Below are 25,216 nucleotides of genomic sequence, written 5' to 3'. Positions count from 1 at the left end.
TGTAAAATATATTTGATATCGTATAAATTTACTTTGATTTTTTTTTTTTTTTTTTTTTTTTTTTCTCATTAGGTTTCTCATGAAGAGGAAGAAAAAATTGCCTTCACAATGAATAAGAAGTTTAATGTGAGTCTGCTTCAACCTGCTGCAGTCACAATATATGAATATTACTCACCAGGTGAGCCATCATCACACGTAGACACACACACACACACACACACACCACACACACACACACACACACACACACACACACACACACACACCACACACACACACACACACACACACACACACACACACACACACACACACACACACACACACACACACACACACACACACACACACACACACACACACACACACAGGTTTGTTTTGCTTATCTTAGTGAGGACATTCCATAAGCATAATGGTTTTTATGCTGTGCGAACTGTACATTCTCTCCCCGTACACTACCCCTACCCCTAAACCTACCCATCACAGAAAACATTTTTACACTTTTAACTCAGTATATTCCTGTAGGCTATTTTCTCGAAAATGACAAATATTACCCAGAATGTTTTCTACAGTATATTACTGTTTTAATGGAAAACAGTAATATAATTTAATTACTGGCAACAGTAAATTACTGTTGCCAGTAATTTACTGTTGATTGTCCAGTTATTTACTGTAATCTACAGTATGTTACTGTAAAGATACCATGAACTAAATTAAAACTCATGTTACCTCATTTCATTTGCAGAAACCAACTGCCTCAAATTGTCAGAGTGTCATTTAAATTTACAAATGAATTTTTATTATATTTTAATAATATGAGCATATCATTACTATGAACTTATTTCTTTAGAGTTCAATACAAACATTTTAAACAAAAAGATTTTTACTGCACCAGCAACTACACAGTCACCATCTGTTAAATAAAACAACATGCAACATATCACCAGTGACTCTTGATCTTCTCCTGAACTTAAGCACAGGCTTTACTCTTCAGCACAATGGTGACCCACAAAACTCAGTTTTACAGTAAACTACAACAGTGTTGCCAGTATATAACAGTTTTTAACTTACAGTTTGTAACTGTTAAAATACATTTTGTGGGTGTGTCTTTTTATCTTACACCTTTAACCCTTTCAACCCCACAGGAACATCCTCTAATGTCCACACTACAGAGTAAAAGTAACATTGAGGCTGTGTTGCAGCGAGATAATTAAGTTAATATTTATGTGATGATTGAGCATTAATGATAAACACCTGCTGTTAACAAGCAGACCCACTGAAAAGAGGAACAAGAACGGAAAAAATACGAGCAGAAACTACAACTGTCTTCCAGCCATTACACATTATTACACTTATTACTGACCAGATTAACTTTATTTCTACAAAAGAAAACTCATTGAGAATTAACAGAAGTTCAGATGTTGATATTTTGGTGAAAATGTTTGGTTTGATGTTTCCATCGAGGACATCAGCGTTTGCTTTAGATGAGCTCTTTACCCATGAGCTTTTAATATATCATTTTTTTTTTTTTCTCTGGCTGCTTAAACTATTCGTATATTTATGGCAGAAACAAATATAGAGAAAAACATTGTTGAGTGCTGAGAGTTATGTGTTGGTGAAGACATAATCATCACGTAGTCTCTTGATTCACTGAATTCATACTGTTACATTATCACCACTGTGAAACGACAGCAAGAGTTCCAACAACAATCAGCTAAAAAGAGTTTATTTTTAAACATCATGCACAAAAAAAAACAGCTGCAGCATTATTTAGACACACACATATATATAAAAAATGCTGCATAATTTAGCTGCATAATTTATTCATGATGCAGTGCATGCTGGGAGTTTTGTACTATGCTGGCAACCAGCATGCATTGCAACATTAAACTTTTGGATGTCACCATTGTTGAGGGTAACACTTTATTTTAAGGGTCCAGAATAATGCATTAATTAAGCATTAAATGTTCCCTAGAACATGTTTAAAAGATGTAATAAAAGTTTAAAGTGTTTCCTGAATGTGTCTGTGAAGTTTCAGCTCAAAATACCCCGTAGTTTTTTTTTTAATTAATTTTTTTAACTGCCTATTTTGGGGCACCATTAACAATGCACTGATTTACACTTGACCCCGCCCCCCTGCCAATCGCGTGCTTCCTGCCACACAGGCTCTCGTCTATATTACAGCACATTTACAAAGTTCACACAGCTAATATAACCCTCAAATGGATCTTTACAAGATGTTCGTCATGCATACTGTATGCATGCTTTGAATTATGTGAGTAAATTATTTATTTTGGATGTTAACGTTTTATTCTGAGTGAATTTGAGGCTGTCCTCCGTGGCTAACGGCTAATGCTACACTGTTGGAGAGATTTATAAAGAAGGAAGTTGTGTTTATGAATTATACAGACTGCAAGTGTTTAATAATGAAAATAGCGACGGCTCTTGTCTCCGTGAATACAGTAATAACCGATGGTAACTTTAACCACATTTAACAGTACATTAGCAACATGCTAATGAAACATTTAGATAGACAATTTACAAATATCACTAAAAATATCATGTTATCATGGATCATGTCAGTTATTATTGCTCTGCCCTTTTTTGCTATTGTTCTTGCTTGCTTACCTAGTCTGATAATTCTGCTGTGCACATCCAGACGTTCTGCCCTTTCTAATGGCTTGAATATGAGCTGGCAATGGCATATGCAAATATTGGGGGCGGAGCCCCCGACTGTTACGTAACAGTCGGTGTTATGTTGAGATTCACCTGTTCTTTGGAGGTCGTTTAAACAAATTAGATTTACATAAGAAGGAGGAAACAATGGAGTTTGAGACTCACTGTATGTCTTTTCCATGTACTGAACTCTTGTTATTTAACTATGCCAGGGTAAATTCAATTTTTGAGTCAAGGGCACCTTTAATTAAAGCAGAACTAAGTAACTTTTTTTACCTTCATAAATAGTTTTCTAAGTCCTTACGATGGTTAATTGACTTGTAGTGGTGTGTTTAAGGCGTGCACTAGCCCCCTCTGGCACGTCTACACCAGAATACAGCACTTGCAACTTGAGCTGCATCGACCCGACACAATCTCGCCTCATGTTCACGTTCACGCGAGAGTGACAAAATGCTTTACGGTAATTCAAAAACAATGTATATATTATGTCTTTATAAGACAATTTCGAAAATTACCCACCTCCATCGAGTGTACTGTATTTGCAAATTACCCACCTCCTCTTTCTTGTACTGTATTTGCAAAACTACTGTGCTGGTGAGCGTTGTAGTCCAGAGCTGCGCTTGGAGTATTTATGACAGTGTCATTCACTGAAGGAAACTGTAGGGGGAGCTTCGCGAATCTTGCTTAGTTCTGCTTTAATGATTAACTTGTTCACAATTAAGCATCAGTTAAGAATGAACACACTAGTAATTAATGATTAACTTTACATTGTAAGGGTCAGAATTACGCATTAGTTAAGCATAAATAAACTAGTAATTAATGATTAACTTGTTCACAATTATGCATTAGTTAAGAATGGACACAATAGTAATTAATGATTAGTTTAACATATAGTAGGGCATATTAGCCATTATTTACAATTTATTAAATATTTGAAAATACACATGCTATAACTAACCAAAAATAACCTAGTAATTAATGATTAACTGAATGTACAGTAAATGCCTTTTAGTCATTAACTACAACTTAATAAACCATATATTATTTTTGTGTAGTGATGTAATTATATTTCTGTGCCATTCTATTAAGTTAACTGAACAATAAACTAGTAATTATGCTTAATTACTGATGGTTTTGCAGTTACAAATTGCTAAAATAGCGTAATAAAGGCAATTTGACCCCCTATTCTAAAGTGAAAGCTAAATCCTCATTAATTATGGCACTTATTGAGTGATATTCAACTTTATTGAGGAGAATAAGCCAATAATTAAGGCTAAACTGCCACTAATACAGTAAAGATAATTTGATCCATTTATAGGTTCTTATTTACACTATTTGTTTTGAATTATTCTGCAGCGTGATCGCACGAGAATGTATTTTTACGCAAAGTGTGGTTCACATATTTAATTACGTTTTCATACACTGAAACGTACAATACTGACAGCACTAAAAATTATTACATGTAAAAACAGTTTGCTATTCGTGACTTTCACTGCAAACTTGTTTCAAAGAATTATGTTAAACAAAACAACACTTTAAAACCTTAAAATGAATAACATTTCTGTAATCATATAACTAACATGTAATATTTATTTTGTTCGCCGTGGGAAACAAAAGGCGTTTTCTCAGACACAGGACTAGACAATACACCAAAATGCAACATAAATTCACAAAAGACGTCAATTTAATCCGCTTTAATCCACATCTTTATAATCCATACGACTGCGAAGAACAGATCCAAATTGAATTCTTCATCCGCCGATCTTCATCTCCGTCCTCAGTGTAAACAACTCCAGCGATCGTTATGAATTCAAAAATTGCCGCCTCAAAAAGCTTGACATGACATGTTTTACGGCAGTGATATCAACGCTCATTGGCTCTCGCCTGCTTCGTCACAGATTGCGACATGCCGTGAAGTGAAGCAGAATACCATTTGTGGATTAATAACTTAAATTCTGCTCTGTACCTGATATAAAACGATTGTATATCACCAGAGAGGACTGCGACTGCAACACATCGTCATTCGGACAGCTATTGGTATCGCTTTTGAAATTTTCTTAATAAAGAAATTATTGTGATTAAGTTACACTTTTCTGTCTGTTATGTTTTTATACTATTCTACATATTTTTAAGAAATGGTTATGGGTAGGTTTAGAGGTTTGAGTGGATTTAGTGGCTCAAAGCATTCTTTTAATGCTATAGTGTTACTAAAATTGTCATTTTTCTAAATATTAAAATCCATTACGTTCATTTTATATTCTCTATAAAATGGTTATGTTTGAGTTTAGGGATAAAACATTTATCTATAAAACGGTAAAAGGGAAATTATACAGATATCTTTATGATGTAAAAGATTAGTAAATCTTTTAAGTATTTCGGCGGTAGCTAAAAGCGTAATATTCTTACGTTTAAATGTTGCCAATACGTCCATGTTGTATCTATCACCCTTTATCCAAACATACAAAAAAACGTATGTTTTGTGTCTGTAAAAGTTATGTATTAATAATTGTTTTAATAAGGGCCATGTACACTGTAAAATCCAATAAGTAAACCTTACTTAAAAAAAAGCATGCAGACCGATTGCCTTGAAAAAACCAAGTAAGGTGAAATAGGAATAGTATGCATAACTAACAAGTGCCTGTCTAGTATTGTACACTTACAAGAGAGTTCCAGTAACTTAAAACAAATTTGTACCCTTGTGATTTGTACCTTAAGAGACCAGTTTTGTACCTTTATTTAACAGTACAAAAATTGACCCTTCAAAAAGGGCTTTGACAGCGTACAATCGTTGACTATAATGAGATATATATGTTTTACACACACACACACGCTGAATTAAAATCAGAATTTATTAAATCCTTTTCATTTTCACATTTTACAACATTTCATTTTAAACACATTTTTAAACATTCCATATGAGTCCATCTTGCCGGATGTTAAAAAGTAACACTGAAGCAGTGTTAAAGTTAATGAGATAATTGATTGATGATTGAGTGATGATTGACAATTAGTGGAGACACCTGATGTTAATAAGCAGAATCACTGAAGGAAAGAGAGAAAAAAGGTGTTAATTAATATATTATGAATGTTTCATTTCAAGTCACCATGAAAAAAGGTCAGCGTTTGCTTTAGTTGGGCTCTTGACTCTTTACCTTTTAATTTAATTTTTCTTTGGCTGATCCAACTTTGTGTTTGTAAAGTACATTTGTTATAGTCAGAGAAAATAGGATCTGGTCACAATATAATTTGATGATATAATCATCATGTGATGGCCTGATGTCATTTAGAGTCTAAATCTCTGACTGTGTGCTTGATGTGTAGCTTTAGTATTAATGATTGTAGTCGTGTGATTTTACAGCTTGAAATCCAACAATGGCATGACTTTTCTTTTTTTTTTTTTAAAGAATACATTATGCACTGAAGCGTCAGTGTTTAAACACACACAGACATCAAGAATCAGCATCTGATTCTCAAGAACGGTGACGATAAATAAATACAAAATACTGACAAACAGATCAACTCTGAACATCACAAAACAAGCTACTGTCACAACAAAACAACAGAAAAATAAAGCAAACATGAACAATCTACGAAAATTACAGGACAATTCAGCTGCATAATTTATTCATGGATGAGTTTTGATTGGTGGCTCCCATCATGCACTGCAACATGAAGCACTTTGTTTGATTGTCACCATTGTTGAGGGTCATGTGCTGATTCTTGATGTCTGTGTGTGTTTCAAAAAACCTTCAGATTATAAAAGCTCTGCTGGATCTCAAGCAGTAACAGTGATTTACTATAAAGAAATAATATAATCTCTATATCACCAGTTAATACTGGATGTCACCAATGAATCTGGCCATTTCACAATGAGAAAACAACCATTATGACTGTGATTCCCAAAGCATCGTAAACCTAAATTGATCAACTTCGGCTCACAGCACTTTTGGGAAACAAAGCTCAGATCATAGTTTCTCTGGCCATAACAAATGTGCTCTACAAACACAAAGTTGGAGCAGCCAGAGATAAATTAATGTTAATAGAGTCAAGAGCCCAACTAAAGGAAATGCTTTTCACCATCATGGTGACTTCAAACTAAACTTTCATTAAAACATTAACATCTAAACATCTGTTAATTCTCAGTAAGAACTTTTGTTGATGTATGACAGAAATCAAATCAAACTGGTTAATAATAAGTGTAATAATGTTTAATGGCTGGAAGTCAGTTGTAGTTGTTGTGTCTCTCTCTTTTTCTCTTGTTGTTTCTTCAGTGATTCTGCTTATTATCATCAGGTGTCTCCACTAATTGTCAATCATCACTCAATCATCAATCAATTATCTCATTAACTTTAACACTGCTTCAGTGTTACTTTTTAACACCCGACAAGATGGAGTCATATGGAATGTTTAAAAATGTGTTTAAAATGAAATGTTGTAAAATGTGAAAATGAAAAGGATTTAATAAATTCTGTCTTATAGTCAACGATTGTACGCTGTCAAAGGCAATTTTTACCCTTTTTGAAGGGTCAATTTTTGTTACTGTTAAATAAAGGTACAAAATTGTCACCAAAGGTACAAAACTGGTCTCTTAAGGTACAAATCACAAGGGTACAAATTTGTACCTTTGTACCCCTAAAGGTACAATTTTGTACTTTTTTTTTCTTAGAGTGTAGAGAGGAAGTGAAAGGATAGGTATAAGATTTTTTTTTTTTTTTTTAAGATGAGGTTAGGTGGTCACGAAAGAGATGAGTTTTCAGCTGTCTTTTGAATGTTGCCAGGGATTCAGCATTCTGGATGAAGGCAGGAAGATCATTCCACCAGCAAGGGACAGTGAATGAGAATGTCCTGGAGAGTGATTTCGTGCCTCTCTGTGATGGTACCACAAGCCTTCGCTCCTTTAATGTAGGGAATAGTGAATGAGGGTATAGGGTGTGATTTAGAACACAGCCTCTGAGTGTCGACTTTGAGCGATGTTAACTCACAGTATGTTCCTGTAGGCTACTTTCTCGAAAATGACAAATATTACCCAGAATGCATTGTTTTCTACAGTATATTACTGTTTTAATGGAAAATGGTTTGTTACTGTCAGAATTTGGCCATTTTTCTACAGCATGGTCTAACAGTGTGTGTGTGTGTTTCAGATGCTCGCTGTACAAAGTTCTTCCACCCTGAAAGATCAGATGGTGCTCTACACAGACTGTGTAAGGGAGATGTGTGCCAGTGTGCAGAAGGTATTATCACACAAATAAATATTTTAAAATGACCATATCCTGTACTGTTGTGAAATTTTATTTGGTTCCCTTCAGTCTCCTTGAAATTTTAAACATTTAGTTATGTTTTTTTTTTTTTTTATTCTTGTGTGTGAATGAGGAAACAAGCCGTTTTTGCACATGTTTGTGTGTGATTACATGTGTATATTTGTGTGTATAAATATTATCTTCTCTGAACACAGAAAACTGCACTTACCAGAAGAAAAACAAAGTCGACAAAATTAAACATATAGAAAAAGCATGTGAAGGTGGCATGGATTATGGTAAACACATTCAGTTCTGTGTGTTAATTCATTGTCATGATTGTCATACTTTCAGAAATCAAGATTCATTATTTACAAACCCACTGTTGTTCTAAACTATCATGAACCTGTTGTTCTTCAGTGGAACTCAAAAGTAAAAAAAAAAAAAAATGTCATAGTGAATAATTGCATGAAGCTTGCACATCCAAAAACTAACAAAAATCAGGTGCACAAACAAAAATTATAATTCAGAAAAAAAATCTAAATTCGGCACACTGTTGCTCACAAAACAGTTCACCAATACAGATTTGACGTGTTCACTTTTCATAGTGATCATGTCTGTTAATCTCCAAAAATGGCAGACATACCAAAAATAGATAATTTAACTTCTGCATGTATCCCAAGTCTCCTGAATCCAAATGAAAGCTTTGTGAGAGAAACAGACCCAAATTTCACTTTTAAATGACTGTAAATATTCCCTCCTTTTGAGCTCAAGAACCATTGGAGACGAATCAGTCAGTGAGTGGTCTGATCACAATGAGTACTTTTCTTTTAAATGTCATTTTTTATTGGAAATATCTTAGTTTTTGTTGTGAAGAAAAAAGTCAGAAGTCTGGAACAACATGGGGGTGTAAATGATGATAGTTTCCCTATTTAAGTGAACTATTTCTTTATCCCTTGTGTAAATGCAATACAATTGTTTGACTTCTGCCATTAAAATTCATTCTAATCAGTTATTATGCCAATAACAATATAACACGTATCATTGACAGTTTATAAAGTCACAGTGATGGGGATGGATCTGGCACTGGACACTGACGTCTATCACTTGAAGGTGGACCAGGTGCTGAAAGAAAGTACGGTTCAATATTCTCTCCATGTTTCTCCACTGATCATAAAATGCATTTGAAATGTGTCTGATTCCAGTTAAATGATGTTTGTCCAATCAAATACATGTTCAACATGAGGATACATTGCATTGTAGTGAAAGTGTTTCCTAAACACTGTTCTGTCCTGTAGGCACTGATGAGAATGTTGAGGGGGCAGTCAGATCATTTTTGGCTCGTCCCAGTTGCAGAGATCATTTGGGATTGGTAGAAGGCAAGTCGTACCTCATCATGGGCAAATTCACTGACCTGCCAAAGCTAGGAGGAAGGTAAGTGTCCACTGTGTGCCTGTAAATAACAGAATTTGCTTGAGATTTATATATTTAAAGTCTTAAGAATGTTGTACATGGTTCAATGATGTGACTTTTGTTTTTTGTCAAAATGCATTTTACCCATACAGCAGGGGACTCCTACGAACGCATTCAAGTCCCCAAGCCCGCGTGACTATCACATTTGTTTTGGCGCCGCCCAGAGAATCAGGTCCGCATCCGGGCGGCGCCTTAAATTCTACTGTCAATCAGCGGATCCTGAGCGGACCCGTGTCGGATCCGCAGACGCGCACGCGCCTTTACCGTAACGGTTGTATCAATTTGCGGGTCCCAAACGGACCCGCCGCGGAGGTAAGGTTTTGATCACGGATCCGCCTTCGTTACAGATCCGTCACTGCGTGCAAGTGGATGCTGTAACGTGTCCGTTCGCGGCAGAGGTGTAAAGTCCAGGGGTCAGAGAGTAAAAGTCCTGCCATATTTTTTTATTCCACCCACTGAAGCAGTGTTAAAGTTAATGAGATAATTAAGTGATTAATTGAGTGATGATTGAGCATTATTGAAGACACCTGATAATAACAAGCAGAATCACCAAAGGAGAAAATCACAATTTTTAAGCCACCATCACAGAGGTCAGGGTTTGCTTTAGTTGAGCTCTTGACCCTTGACTTTTTAATATTAGAATTTATTGCTGTAACTGAGTTATAACAGCCAGACAAACAAAGAGCAGCATTGTGAAGATCAGCTTTATCAATATAATCTGATGGATTTCTTAAAAGTTGTTCTGATTTTTATTTTCTGAGCCCTGGACTTTACACCTCTGCGTGATACCTCTGCGGCCGATCCACCACGGAGTCCTTTTGCTGTGTGGGTTACCTCTTTAGCAAATAGCTCAAATGGTTAAATATATATATATATATATATAATGAATCATAATGCTTTATAATCAATTATGAATATAAATCATCCATAAACAGAAATATAGAAATATATATATATATATATATATATATGTAGATACTTAAATGCAACTGAATACATACAACTAAATCTAAGCAAAGAATACAGCTATACAGGATAACAGAATTAAAGAAAGAAAGAGAGGGAAGATAAAGAATGGCAAAACTTAGAAACAGTTAACCTTGAGAGCCAGGAACGTATCACATCACCTTAATAGGGGCATATAAACTTAACACGTCTAAAGATCGATAAGAACAATACTTGCCTGGATTTTTGGTTCTGAGATAAAGATTGATGCAGTACGTAGATTCAGTGCGTTTGTGAGCTGGAGTTCGTTGGTTTCTTCCTTGCCGGGAAGTTTGAATGGAGGTAACTTTAAAGCATGTTTTGTCGGAAGGTGGTCGTCTCATCCACACAGAAAAAAAGGGTTTAAAATTGTACCTTTAGGGGTACAACAGCTTGTCGCTGGAGCAGTACCTTTAAAGGGACATTTTTGTACCTTTTTTACTCCAAAAAGTATAAAATATCAGAGGTGTAAAGTCCAGGTTCAGAAAGTAAAAGTCCTCCTCAGTATTTAGTTCAAGTCACCTGGATTTACCGTTATGATAAGCAGAATCACACTCTAAAAAGAAATGTGTAAAAAAATAACACATATTATGTGTAACACTCTAGTTTACACATTTTGTGTCAATATTACATAAAAATGTGTTGGAAGAATTCAATTGTTTTACACATATTATGTGTAGTTTTAAAATGAACACAACCTGTGTAAGAACACCTGTAATGTGTTAATATTGCACATTTACACAAATTTGTGTTCATTTCAGAGGTGAAGATCAGACCTCCAAAACCAAGACCATTCAAGACCTGAGGTGTGGACGAGACCAGACTTTCCAAGACCAAAACCAGACCATTCAATCAAGATAAGTAATTAATCCTGTGACTATTGAACATTAATGATGAGCACCTGCTGTCAATAAGCAGAATCACCAAAGGAGAAAATCACAATTTTTAAGCCACCATCATGGAGATCAGGGTTTGCTTTAGTTGGGCTCTTGACTTTTGAATTTTTTAAAAAAAAAATTTGTTTGGGTTGTTTTAACTGAGTTATAACATCCAGATAAACAAATGGAAACGATGATCAGGTGGTGTTGGTTATGTTTTCACATAATCATTATTTGATCTGAATCACTGAACTCATTTAGAGCCCAATCATTGAGTTAGATTTACATTATTGATTACAGCAGAACTGTGATTCTACAGCAGAAGATCAGCTTTATCAATATAATCTGAAGGATTTCACAAAATTGTTCTGATTAAAAAAAAAAAAAAAGTTCTTTTAGGCACACACAGACATCAAGTATCAGCCTGTGAATCTCAAGGACGGTGACAAGCAACATATTCTGATCAACAGATCAACTCTGAACATTAAAAAACAAGCTACTAAAAAGTCACATAAACAGAACAAAATAAAATATGAGAATAAAAGAAATTACTAAGACAATTCAGCTCATAATTTATTCATGCAGCAATGCATGATGGGAGCCATGGATGAATTTTGATTGGGGGCTCCCAGAATGCACTGCAACATGCTTTATTATTCTCACCGTTGTTGAGATTTACAGGCTGATTCTTGATGTCTGTGTGTCTAAAAGAAAGCTTTTTTTTTCATTCTATTTTGTTTATTCAGAACAGCTTTTGTAAAAAGCCTTCAGATTGTATTGATAAAGCTGATCTTGTGCTGTAGAATCACAGTGCTACTGTAATCAATAATGTAAGTCTAACTCAGAGATTGGGCTCTAAATGAGTTCAGTGATTCAGATCAAATAATGATTATGTGAAAACATAACAAACACCACCTGATCATATTTTTCAATTGTTTGTCTGGATGTTATAACTCAGTTAAAACAGCCCGAACAAAATTTTATCGTCAAGCGTCAAGAGCTCAACTAAAGCAAACCCTGATCTCCATGATGGTGGCTTAAAAATGGTGAGTTTCTCCTTTGGTGATTCTGCTTATTGACAGCAGGTGCTCATCACTAATGTTCAATAGTCACACGGTTAATGAATTATCTTGATTGAATGGTCTTGTTTTGGTCTTGGAAGGTCTGGTTTCGTCCGCACCTCTGGTCTTGAATGGTCTTGGATTTGGAGGTATGGGGCCGTATTCACAAAACATCTTAAGGCTAAAAGTAGCTCCTAACTTGCCGATTTAGGAGAAACTCTTAAAAATAATGGGCGTGTCAGTCCTAATTTTAGGACTCCTAAATTTTTGCTCTAAAAGTATTTCACAAAGCATTTTAGTGCTAAAACTAGCTCTTAAATCTGTGAAACATTAGGAGTAGTCAAGAGGACTTCTAAGTCACTGCCCCGCTAGAAATTTTACGTTCCCAGAACATTCTCAGGACGTCCCCACTGGTGTTGAGTAACGTTCCCATTATGTTCACAGACGGTCACGATGTGGAGTTCTTTTAAGGTTTGGGGGACGTTATTTGGTGGACCTTCAGGGAACATTCAAGACGTTCTCTGAACGTTTAGGCAACGATACTTTATTTGGAAATGTTCTCAGAACGTCCCCGCTGCCCTTGTCAAAAACTTGACTAATAAAAGTGGCTGTTCAAACAAAAACTATTTTCACTTAAAGCTCTTTACAGGTATTTCCTGGATTAATATTATGAAACCTTTTCTTTAAATTGCAAATCTCTTGCATTAAGTCATTAGCTGACAAAAACACACACGAGCTAATGTAACTGCTGTATCACTGCATCAGTAACTACACAGTTACTGTCTTTACATAAAGCAACATGCAGCAGAACATCAGAGTTTCTGGATCATCACTGACTGAAGCACAGGAGCTACCCTTCAGCACAATGGTGACACATAAAACTCAGATAACACAAACAACATTAAACAATAACAGGGGCCGTATTCACAAAACATTTTATCTTACCACTAAGAGTTCTCCTAAATAGCAGTAAAAGTTCTTAGCTAAGAGTTTTCTCTTAAAACCTATTCACAAAGCTGCTGAGACAAACTTTTACTAAGGAATAGACTGAAGTCTTAAGCTAAGAGTAAGGGCGGGGTTGACCTCGTTGCTATGGACTATACACACAGTGATTGGCTGATGGGGAGGAGTCAGTGATTTAATCATAGAAATATTGTAGAATGAGGTGTCATGTTTCCTTATTAAAATAAAGGTTTAAAAATACAAATGTTGCCCTATTCAAATAAATGTTTTTTTAACACTAGAACTACCAAAGCAGTCATTTTGACCGTTTTAAAAATTGGCAATGTAATAACTTTGTTGAAATAAAACCCATATAACTACAGTTCCATGACTTTTCTTAAATTAATGTAAATTTTATTTTAACATTGTTATTTTATTAAAATTACAAAACACAAAAGAGTTCTGAGTATTTCTACCTTGAATGGCCATAGCGGTCAATTTGACCGCACATATTACAGGCGTTGTATCTCCTCAGCGCTTTTTCCCGCCGTTAAAGATGTGCGTAGCTGTTGCCTAGCAACTTTTCTCTGGCAGTTTTGTATGCTTTTGCTAAGCTAAAACTTAGCTTTACCGTCAAAATGGCAACAAGAAAGAAAATGACTGTCACTGAGGTTTTATCCTTGCTTGAGAACATTGATTGCGGAAAGCAAATTGCGGCATGCACTTTTGTGGGAGGTCTAGTAGCTCTTACACAATAATATCACAAACATATTATATTATGTATGCTTAAATTACCCCACATTTTTCATAAAACATGACCATAGAAGCTTTGAAGTAAATATAACATGACAAAAATGACATTCACTGCTGTCTGGTATGAACAGTCAAAATGACCGCTATTGGCAGTTCTAGTAGTTATAGAATTCCGGTAGTGTTAGTGTTAATAAAGATGTTCCCACAGTCAAAATAAAATGTTGACATATTGCTGCCATCTCAAGAGAATGCAGAATTCAACCGACAAATTATGTTTTATAAACAAAGTTTGGGAGAAACACATTTCTAATCAGCACGAGAAGAGGAATAAATACACAGACGGGATATATATATATATATTTTTTTTTTTTTTTTTTACTCTATTAAATTATTTGTAAGTGTGAACCCATGAAAACCACTGCCACAGGTAATCAGACAATATTGATTTATTTGTTAAAGATTAATTTTTGGCGTCTCATCATAGATTCAAATCTATAAATCAATTTTTTTTTTATTGCATTGCATTTTATTGCATTTATGAAGAAAAGGTTCAGCACCTAAGGCTCTATCACTATTGTCTCAATGGTGTTCAGTGTCTTTGGGTGGATTAGAACTGTTTGTGATTTGGTCTTAGTGACTTAGGAGTCCTCTTGACTACTCCTAACGTTTCACAGATTTAGGAGCTAGTTTTAACGCTAAAATGCTTTGTGAAATACTCTTAGAGCAAAAATTTAGGAGTCCTAAAATTAGGACTGACACGCCCATTATTTTTAAGAGTTTCTCCTAAATCGGCAAGTTAGGAGCTACTTTTAGCCTTAAGATGTTTTGTGAATACGGCCCCAGATCTCTCTAGATATCTGCATCTTCACTTATTACAAGCCACTCTGACTTTCTTTCATACAAATCTTCTTAATGAGGTGTTGATGTTTTATAAAAATTTATAGATATCACCGTTACGGAGGTAAGCGCTTGCTTTAGTTGGGCTCCTGACCCATATATAAAGTACATATAAAAAAAAAAAAAAACTAATAAAAAAAAAGGAGGGAAAAAAAGTTGATGCAAAACTGACATTTAACACACTCATAGTTTAGACTCTGGAGAAGACCAGTGAATCATCAGCACTAAACAACCAAATTCATCTGATCAGACATTCTCCTGCATCTTTTGCTATAACAAACATGTTTTGAAAAGTTAAAGCAGCCAAAGAAAATCTAATAATAAAATAGCAAAAATCAAGAGCCCATCTAAAGCAAACGCTCTCCTCTATAACGGTGACTTCAAACTTTATTATTTTCTATAAAACACACACACAGAAGGCAAAGTTCTTGTGCAACTTTGTCTAAAAGTGACGAAAATTCTGAAATTTTACAGAACATTTGGGACATAAAACGTCCTCTTTTGGTTATGAAAGAGCTGCAGTTCAAGGTTCATTACATGATTTTAGGGGGACGTTCCAATTTGGTTTATTTTATGGTCATGCAAGAACGTTACAAAGAGGACATTTGGGAAGTTATCAGAACGTGCTATAGTAATAGTCCCCTAAACATTCCCAGACTGTCCTGAATGTTCCCTGAAGATCCACCAAATAACATTCCCCAAACCTTACAAGATCTCCACATCGTGACCGTCTCTAAACATTCTGGGAACGTTACTAGACAACGTTCTTAATACCAGTGGACGTTCTGACAATGTTCTGGGATCGTAAAATTTTTAGCAGGACAACCTGTCACCTAGTAACGTTCCCAGAACGTTCAGAGACGGTCACGATGTGGAGTTCTTTTAAGGTTTGGGGAACGTTATTTGGTGGACCTTCAGGGAACATTCAGGACGTTCTGGGAATGTTGAGGGTACTATTACTATAGGACGTTCTGATAACTTCTCAAATGTCCTCTTTGTAACGTTCTTGCATGACCATAAAATAACCAAAATAGAACGTCCCCCTAAACTCATATCGGGAACGTTATTAAATGATCAACAGAGGACCATGTGGGAACGTTCTGTTAATGTCCCAAATGTCCTCTTTGTAACGTTCTTTTTTTGACCATAAAATAACCAAAATGGAACGTCCCCCTAAAGTCATATAAGGAACCTTGAACTGCAGCACTTTCATTACCAAAAGAGGACATTTTAGGAACGTCCCGAATGTTCTGTAAAGGTTCAGAAATGTTATCCCCTTTTGAGAACTTTTAGGGAACATTGCATAAGGTCCTGAGAACGTTTCCTTCTAAGTGGGTAAGATCAAATCACAAACAGTCCTAATCCACCCAAAGACACTGAACACCATTGAGGCAATAGCGACAGAGCCTTAAGTGCTGAACCTTTTCTTCATAAATGCAATAAAATGCAATGAAATAATATAAAAAAAATTGATTTATAGATTTGAATCTATGATGAGAAAAAAATCTTTAACAAATAAATAAAGATTGTCTGATTACCTGTGCCAGTGGTTTTCATTAGTTCACACTTACAAATGATTGAATAGAGTAAAAAAAAAAACACACACACACATACACATATATATATATATATATATATATATATATATATATATATATATATATATATATATATATATATATATATATATATATATATATATATATATATATATATATATTATTTATTTTTTATTTTTTTTACTGTATATACTAGTTTAATTAGTGACACTTAGCCTATATTTTAAAACCTTTATGGCAACATTTTATTTTGAATAGGGCAACATTTGTATTTTAAAACCTTTATTTTAATAAGGAAACATGACACCTCATTCTACAATATTTCTGTGATTAAATCACTGACTCCTCCCCCATCAGCCAATCACTGTGTGTTTACTCCATAGCAACGAGGTCAACCCCGCCCTTACTCTTAGCTTAAGACTTCAAGTTGGTCTCAGCAGCTTTGTGAACAGGTTTTAAGAGAAAACTCTTAGCTAAGAACTTTTAGGAGAACTCTTAGTGGTAAGATAAAATGTTTTGTGAATACGGCCCCTGATCTTCATCTCTGAAATGAACACAAAGTTGTGTAAATGTGCAATATTAACACATTACAGGTGTTCTTACACAGGTTGTGTTCATTTTAAAACTACACATAATATGTGTAAAACAATTGAATTCTTCCAACACATTTTTATGTAATATTGACACAAAATGTATAAACTAGAGTGTTACACATAATATGTGTTATTTTTTTACACATTTCTTTTTAGAGTGTGATTCTGCTTATCATAACGGTAAATCCAGGTGACTTGAACTAAATACTGAGGAGGACTTTTACTTTCTGAACCTGGACTTTACACCTCTGATATTTTATACTTTTTGGAGTAAAAAAGGTACAAAAATGTCCCTTTAAAGGTACTGCTCCAGCGACAAGCTGTTGTACCCCTAAAGGTACAATTTTAAACCCTTTTTTTCTGTGTGTCAGAAAGGAAGATGAAGTGAAGATGAGCCAAGATACGAGTGCCAAGAGAGTCGATGAAGGACCATGTCATTGTCTATTAAGGACAAATCAGTCCTGAGTGAGCAGTAGAGTTTCTTTGTCTCCCTTTACAACCTAATTTGCATGTTTTATGGTATGTCAGATTGTTCCCCTAAAGTATAGTAAAAATAACAATGCATTTTACCATAACATAATGTCATAAACATAAAATCATAAATTAAGGCATCAAGAGAGGATTATTTAAAGACCAAACACGATAGGGTGTGAAGACATTAAAAGAGTGGTACAGTCTCACATATGGTTATAAGCATTTAAACTTATCCTAAAATAACTAAAAAACACAACTAGGCTAATTACAACATGGGACATGCATACACACAAGAATACATCATATAACACTGTAGGATAGTTTAATTATGAGTTAAATGCAGAGAACGTCTATATGTGGTGTGTATACATCTGCACCTGTGTGTGTTATGTTTATTGGGGGTTTCCACAATGTGTCTGTGGCCTCATTGCCCTTTGTGCACAATCTAGGAGATCTTTGAAGGCACTTAGGAACTATGAAGGTGCTTCTGCACAGCATCCGCAAAGAATGAAGAAGTCAAAAGTTAAAAGCTTTGCTGAGGCCTATAGCTGATTTGATCACCTTGATCCAGTCCAGACTATACACCTCTTAGCATTGCTGTAAAATTTGCGTAAAACATCTAAAAAAGGCATACCAAAAGTTAATTTCATGCTGTTCTTGAACCATTTGGATTATATGCATGGTTTTGGCTCTTTTGAAAGGTATGTGTACCACAGATGGGACAGTGGAACGCTAACAGGTTAAATAACCTAGAGTAGACTTGAACAAATTAAGACTTGAATAAACCTGAATAAATTAACAAATACAATTAATACTAAATGGCTTGAATACAAAGGTTATTTAAGCCATTAAGCCACAGGTTAAGAAGCACAGAAACACAGAAAAAAGCAATAGAAACATTGCTTACACTCTTAGAAAGGATGTGTCAAACTGTGTTAAATTCTTACACATCAATGGGTGAGTTTAGGGACAATGCTTGTTGTGTTTATTCTGACACATTCATTGTCAATGATTTTAACACAGTGAATGTGTCAGGAAGGTTAACCAGAGGTGTAGTCAAGACCAGACCCTCCAAGACCGAGGCCAAGACCATGCAAGAGGGAAGTTAATGAGTTAATTAAGTCATTAATCAAGCAGTAGTGATGAACACCTGCTGTTAACAAGCAGAATCATTGAAGGAAAGAGGAAAACAACAACAAAATAAAGCACTTGTGCTAATTCTGAACATGAAGATCAAATTTGCAATGATCTCTTTGTCAAGTCCAGTCAAAAAAGAAAAAAAAAGAAAAAAAGTCTTACACATCAATTTGTACCCTTGTGATTTGTACCTTAAGAGACCAGTTTTGTACATTTGGTGACAATTTTGTACCTTTATTTAACAGTACAAAAATTGACCCTTCAAAAAGGGGACAAAATTGGCTTTGACAGCGTACAATCGTTGACTATAATGATATATATGTATATATATATATATATATATATATATATATATATATATATATATATATATATATATATATATATATATATATATAAATAATTTTACACACACACACACTGAATTAAAATCAGAAATTATTAAATCCTTTTCATTTTCACATTTTACAACATTTCATTTTAAACACATTTTTAAACATTTCATATGAGTCCATCTTGCCGGGTGTTAAAAAGTAACACTGAAGCAGTGTTAAAGTTAATGAGGTAATTGATCATTGTCACCAATGAATCTGTCCATTTCACAGTGAGAAAACAACCAACTTCAAAAAACTGGTCTCTTAAGGTACAAATCACAAGGGTACAAATTTGTACCTTTGTACCATTGTACCCCTAAAGTTACAATTATGTACTTTATTTTCTGAGAGTGTATTGTTCATTGAGCCTTACACTAGAAATGATGCATGTCAGTAATTTTGTCTGTTTTGAATCCACTTTTCTGTTGTTTTAGACAGCAGTACATCTTTGGAGAGCAGACCTGGGTTGAATACTGGCCCAAAACAGAGGAAAGCCAAACTCCAAAATACAAGGAGCAGTACATCGACATCTCTGAGTTCCAGAATAACCTCCTCAGAGAAGGATGTGCTGCATAATGAAATAACATTTGTTGATTACAGGAAATGAAACATCATCTCTTGCATACTCAATACATTTTACATAATATTGTTTATTTGTAATTTGTGGCCAGAGGGGCACAGTAAAATGTACACTGGAAGAAAGTGCAACCTGAAATTGTAATTTCAAGATCTATTTCTACTTGATCTAACCCACAAAAAAATTCTTCCAGTGATGTAATTTCTCAGGTTGATATAGTTAGATTAAATAACAATATTTGCAATTTTGTAAAAAAGAGTGACTGAATAAAACTGAATGAAATTTTAGACTCCTGACTAATTAATCATTGGTGTGATATACAGTGCCTTGCAAAAATTTTCTGATTACTTTTTCCATTCTGAATCACAAATCCAACATTATAATTTGATTTGAGATATTTTTAATCTGCATCTCATTTTAATAATTATAAGAGACTTTAAAGAGAATTTCTGGGTATCCTGAATAGTATCGTAGTAGGCTACTGAGATTTTTATTACTGCCCTCAGTTATCCACAGGTAAGGAAAGAGAGATACATTCAGAAATTTAAGTTGGACAATGTGCTTCACAATCAGTCACTTGACCCATATATAGCAATGCATGAAGGCCCCTGAATGGCCCAGATCTGGACTACAGACATGAGCCATAACTGGCCCAAATCTCAGCCAAATAAAAACCCATAACCAGCCCTGAACTGGACCAGAACCAGTTTTAATAGTGGTATCAGATCTCAGCCTTCAGTAAAGCAGATCAACCCCAAGGGTCCGTTCTTCGTACCTCGCTAAATACATCTGAGATGATTTGACAGATGCTAGATCTTCTAATTGTGTGAACTGATCTCTGGCTAATTTGGTCCTTCAAACAAATTTGTGGAATGGATAAAAATATCTGGATTAAGTTGTCTGAGATTACTGCACGTTCCGTGTTCCTTGAAAAGGGCAGATGTATCGATACTCGAAACCACGATCAGCAATGCAGCGATTTGCTGACAGCAACTTAATGACATCATATAATTAGAAAAGACACCTGACAAAAAACTTGACGAATTTATGGACCTTTATAAGAAACAGCCAAGCGAACAACATGACATTATGGCATAAATGTTATAAAAGATAAATGAAATGTGCAGTTTTTTTTGTTGTTGTTGTTGTTGTTGTTGTTTTGCATGATTCATTTACAAGCATTAGATTCACAAGCATTTGTAGAGTCGTACATTTTTATTTCAATGTTGTAATTCACAATTCATTTCATTTTATCTTTGAAGCAGATTTGTTATGTGGCAGCATTGATTCAAGTTTTAATTAAAAAATAATATCTCATAATAGCTGTCACCATTCAAACTAATGCAAGGCTCAGAATAACTTTACAAGCAAGTGTAAGACTCCAATACAATTGTAAAGCAATTATTCCATCACAAACAGAATACCTCTTGCCTTCTTCCTTGCCCTTTCAACATAAAGTTGTTCTAGGGGCTTCTGTGGTCTGCCAACAATTTTGCTTGCCATTGACACAATTCTGGTGAGGTTTTTCCTAGATCTACAGTTTAAATGTTCATGCCAGGCAGGCAGAACACTCTCCACAATAGATTTATAAACAAGAAAAAAAACTTGTGAGTCCAGGATTGAGCCGAATTTTAAATATCCCCTAGGACAACTTCATGTTGAAAGGGCAAGGAAGAAGGTGAGAGGTATTCTCGCAGATAGTTCTCTCTCTCTAGCCCTTGAGATCAGGTAGGTGCAACAAAATACCTCTTGTGAATAAAAATGTGTTCAAGGGATCATTTATTCCAAAAGCTATTAAAATTCTTAATTCCGCAAGTGTTTGATAAATGAAATGACACGGCATGAATTCTAATCTTTATGAAAAGTGAATTTGTCTGTTTTCTTGTTCTGTTTTTGCTGTTTTTAACACTACTTGTATACACTGTAAAAAAAAGTCAGTAAAATATACAGCAAAACACCCGGTAAGATGGACTCTTATGTTCACTTTGGGTGTTAATTTAACACTGGAGATTTTGCTTTATAAAAATGATCATTCTAGAAGAAATTCAGATGGCACTTAGAGGCTTTTGCATCTGAACTCTTCACATACAGATTATTTAGAAACAAACACGATTTATTATGTGAATGCCTATTTATTATTTCAGGCCATGTTTTTTTTTTTTTTTTTTTTTTTTTTTTAAATTTTCCTGTTTTTCTTTAACTGGTTTATTTAAAGTAGCCTAATCAAGTTATTTCTTTATGCATATGTATTTTTGCATGTATCTGTTTATTTATTTGGAAATGCAATTTGTGGGAAATTATAGTTCAGAAAATAATTTCATGGTAGCATATATTAGGCCTACACTGTTAAAAAAAAAAACTGTCAAATTTACAGTAAAATACCGGCAGCTGTGGTTGCCAGGAATATACCGTGAAAAAAATTTGGAATCTGTAAAAGACAATACGGTATACTGGTTTTGTAACCCTAAATTTTACAGTAGACAACGTATTTTTTTTTTTTTTTACCAAAATCATGGTAGAAAAAAAATATATTTGTCAATTATACAGTAATTTTATGTAAAAAATGCAACTTTCCATAGCTTTTTACGGATATTTGCAGTAAAAAAAAAAGTTATAATATAATAATATATACAGTAATTTGTTGTTAATTTAACAGTAATAGGATGGACCATATTATGGTAAATAACCGTAAAAATAACAGAAATATGTTAAACCTTATTAAAACCTTTGACAGTAAAAAACACAGTGAAATTGTATAACAAATTACAGCATTTTATTTTGACCAGATACATTTTACGGTAAATTCCTGGCAACCACAGCTGCCGGTATTTTACTGCTAAAAATACAGTACAATATAAGGAACATAAATAGTTTACCGTACATTTTACATTTGCAACCGCTAAATATAGAAAAATCTAAAGATGCTCATATATAACCAAGGTAGTGAATATTACTGATAAACAATGAGAAAATTTGACATACCATTTGAAAACAGACTAAACATATCATTTTCTCTATTCCTACCAAACAGCATAGATCTTGAGAATACAGCATGTGTCCATATATATATATATATATATATATATATATATATATGGCTGGTAATCCATGGAGAAATGAATAAACATGAAACAAAAAATGACCTGCCCCTGACTGATCAACAGTAATGAGTCACTGGGTCCTGCCTTGGTGAAGGAAAGCACTCAGTGGAGTTTCTAATGCGCATGGTGTCGAAGATACAAGCTCTGCAGGAGTACTTCAATGTCCGTCGGCGTAATTGCGTATTACGTGACATCACAGAACAGAGCAAGGCGAGCATTTGTGCTTATAAAACTTAAACTTTTTTATTTATTTTTGAAATGAGTGATCGTTTCTCTAGATAAGACCCTTATTCATCGTCTGGTATCGTTTAAAGCCCTTTGAAGCTGCACTGAAACTGTAATTTGGACCATGAACCGTTTGGGTCCCATTGGAGACCATAATATAGGGAAAAATCCTGGAATGTTTTCATCAAAAACCTTAATTTCTTTTTGACTGAAGAAAGAAAGACATGGACATCTTGGATGACATGGGGGTGAGTAAATTATCAGCAAAAGTTTTTTTTAAAGTGAACTAATCCTTTAAGAACTGCATACTTTACACCTAAGAAATCATTTATCATTAGATCTGTTTTTGACAGCACGTTTTGTTCATTTCTGTGCATTTTGCTCAAGCACTGATCAAACTTTTGAAACTTTATACATTTTTTTGCTGCAGAGGGGATCCTGCCAGTCCAAAGTGAACTCCTCACTGTAAAAAATTACCATGATTTTAACAGTAAAAGACTGTAAAAATGCTGCAGTGAAAAAACTGTCAATTGGTTTACAGAAAGTTTCTGTACTATATACGGTGAATAACTGTAATAGATCTAACGGTACATTTAATGTAATTTTACGGTAAAACACCGTTAAATTCACAGTGAATTTTTGGAAGTGAAAAATAACAATTCATTGTAAAATTTACAGTGAAAATCCGTAAATTAACATTCCCACAATTCCCTGCATGACACTTCACAATTGATATATTTTCGTTGAAATAACTGTTTCTTCTTAGTTTTTCTCATTTTTTTCTAATCAGTTATGTACATTAGGGTTTTATGTTACATCTAATGTTGTTAAATTAATGTTTATTGCATTTTTAAAATTTCATGCATGTTACCTTGATGGTGTTTAGTGTGTGTGTGAATGACACTTTGTGCTCCTTCTATATATTAGTATTGTCCTCCTCAGCTTGTGGAAAAGCTGCTTGTGATGAACTTTGATTCATCATGTGACTTTTATCACCACTGTGTTTGGTGACTGTCAGTGTATTATAAAGGTACAAAACAGATATTAGTACTTCATTAGGTTAGTAAATTAACATTATATCAGTTAATGAAATACGTTATTTTACCGTAAATTTTACAATTTTTTTTTTTTACGTTGCTACTGTATTTTTTTACGGTAAAGTTCTGGCAACCACAGCTGCCGTTTTTTTACTGTAAATTTTACTGGGATTTTTTTTTACAGTGTATTACTGTTAAATTAACAACAAATTACTGTATATATTATTATATTATAACTTTTTTTACTGCAAATATCCGTAAAAAGCTATGGAAAGTTGCATTTTTTACATAAAATTACTGTATAATTGACAAATATATTTGTTTTTTTCTACCTTGATTTTGGTAAAAAAAAATACGTTGTCTACTGTAAAATTTAGGGTTACAAAACCAGTATACCGTATTGTCTTTTACAGATTCCACATTTTTTTCATGGTATATTCCTGGCAACCACAGCTGCCGGTATTTTACCGTAAATTTGACAGTTTTTTTTTAACAGTGTAGTTATTCTATGTGCTGTTGAGCCAAAGATCATTTTCCACCTCGGTGGATAATAAATATATACAATCCAATCCAATAAATCTTTCAATAAGTAAAACAAGCCGTTTAAAGTATTATAGACTGCACAACATACACAACAGTTATTTTCAAATGAATTTTAAATTATCATTTTAAATTATTGTCCCTGCACTGTAAAAAAAAAAAAAATCCCGTAAAAAAAACAGGATTTTCTGGCGCCCCTGTTGCCAGAAAATTAGTTTTTTACGGGATTTTTTTATTTAAAAGAACTCATGCTGAAGTAACGCAGGGTTTATAATGTAAATGTATCAATAGCACAACACAGTTGTTAGATTCAAATGACATCAGTCCATTTCATAAAGCCCACAAAACAATCAACGGACAACCACCATCATCAGATGTCATTTTGCTTTAGCTTCCTTTGCTACTGCAAATGTGTTTAACAAACACACTGTCACAACAGCCAAAAAAAAAAAAACAATATATATAATGTATAAGAAGAGTGAAGAGCCCAACTAATGGAACAACTATTCACCATTATGGTGACTTCAAATGAAACACATTATAGTTAAAGGTCCCGTTCTTCATGATCCCATGTTTCCAACTTTAGTTAGTGTGTAATGTTGTTGTTAGAGTATAAATAAAATCTGTAAAATTTTAAAGCTCAAAGTTCAATGCCAAGCGAGATATTTTATTTAACAGAAGTCGCCTACATCGAACGGCCA

The 25,216-nt window shown here is 34.2% G+C and overlaps 2 protein-coding genes across 2 annotated transcripts in view; one reads left to right on the top strand and one right to left on the bottom strand.

Moving 5' to 3' along the window:
* The window catches only part of LOC137031522 (complement C3-like), a 185,117-nt gene extending 165,233 nt beyond the window's left edge, over positions 1-19,884 (top strand). Inside the window, exons 36-41 of the mRNA XM_067402529.1 lie at positions 73-178; positions 7,818-7,907; positions 8,129-8,209; positions 8,962-9,045; positions 9,209-9,344; positions 19,470-19,884. Of these exons, the coding sequence (XP_067258630.1) occupies positions 73-178; positions 7,818-7,907; positions 8,129-8,209; positions 8,962-9,045; positions 9,209-9,344; positions 19,470-19,611 (639 nt within the window). The 3' untranslated portion in view covers positions 19,612-19,884. The remainder of the gene's footprint in view (positions 1-72; positions 179-7,817; positions 7,908-8,128; positions 8,210-8,961; positions 9,046-9,208; positions 9,345-19,469) is intronic.
* Positions 1-25,216, bottom strand: part of LOC137032414 (B-cell receptor CD22-like) — a 299,667-nt gene that overhangs the window by 220,904 nt on the left and 53,547 nt on the right. The window lies entirely within an intron of this gene.

This window comes from Chanodichthys erythropterus, chromosome 12, assembly GCF_024489055.1.
Source record: "Chanodichthys erythropterus isolate Z2021 chromosome 12, ASM2448905v1, whole genome shotgun sequence".
Lineage (NCBI taxonomy): Eukaryota > Metazoa > Chordata > Actinopteri > Cypriniformes > Xenocyprididae > Chanodichthys > Chanodichthys erythropterus.
This window is presented reverse-complemented; position numbering and strand designations above follow the sequence as displayed.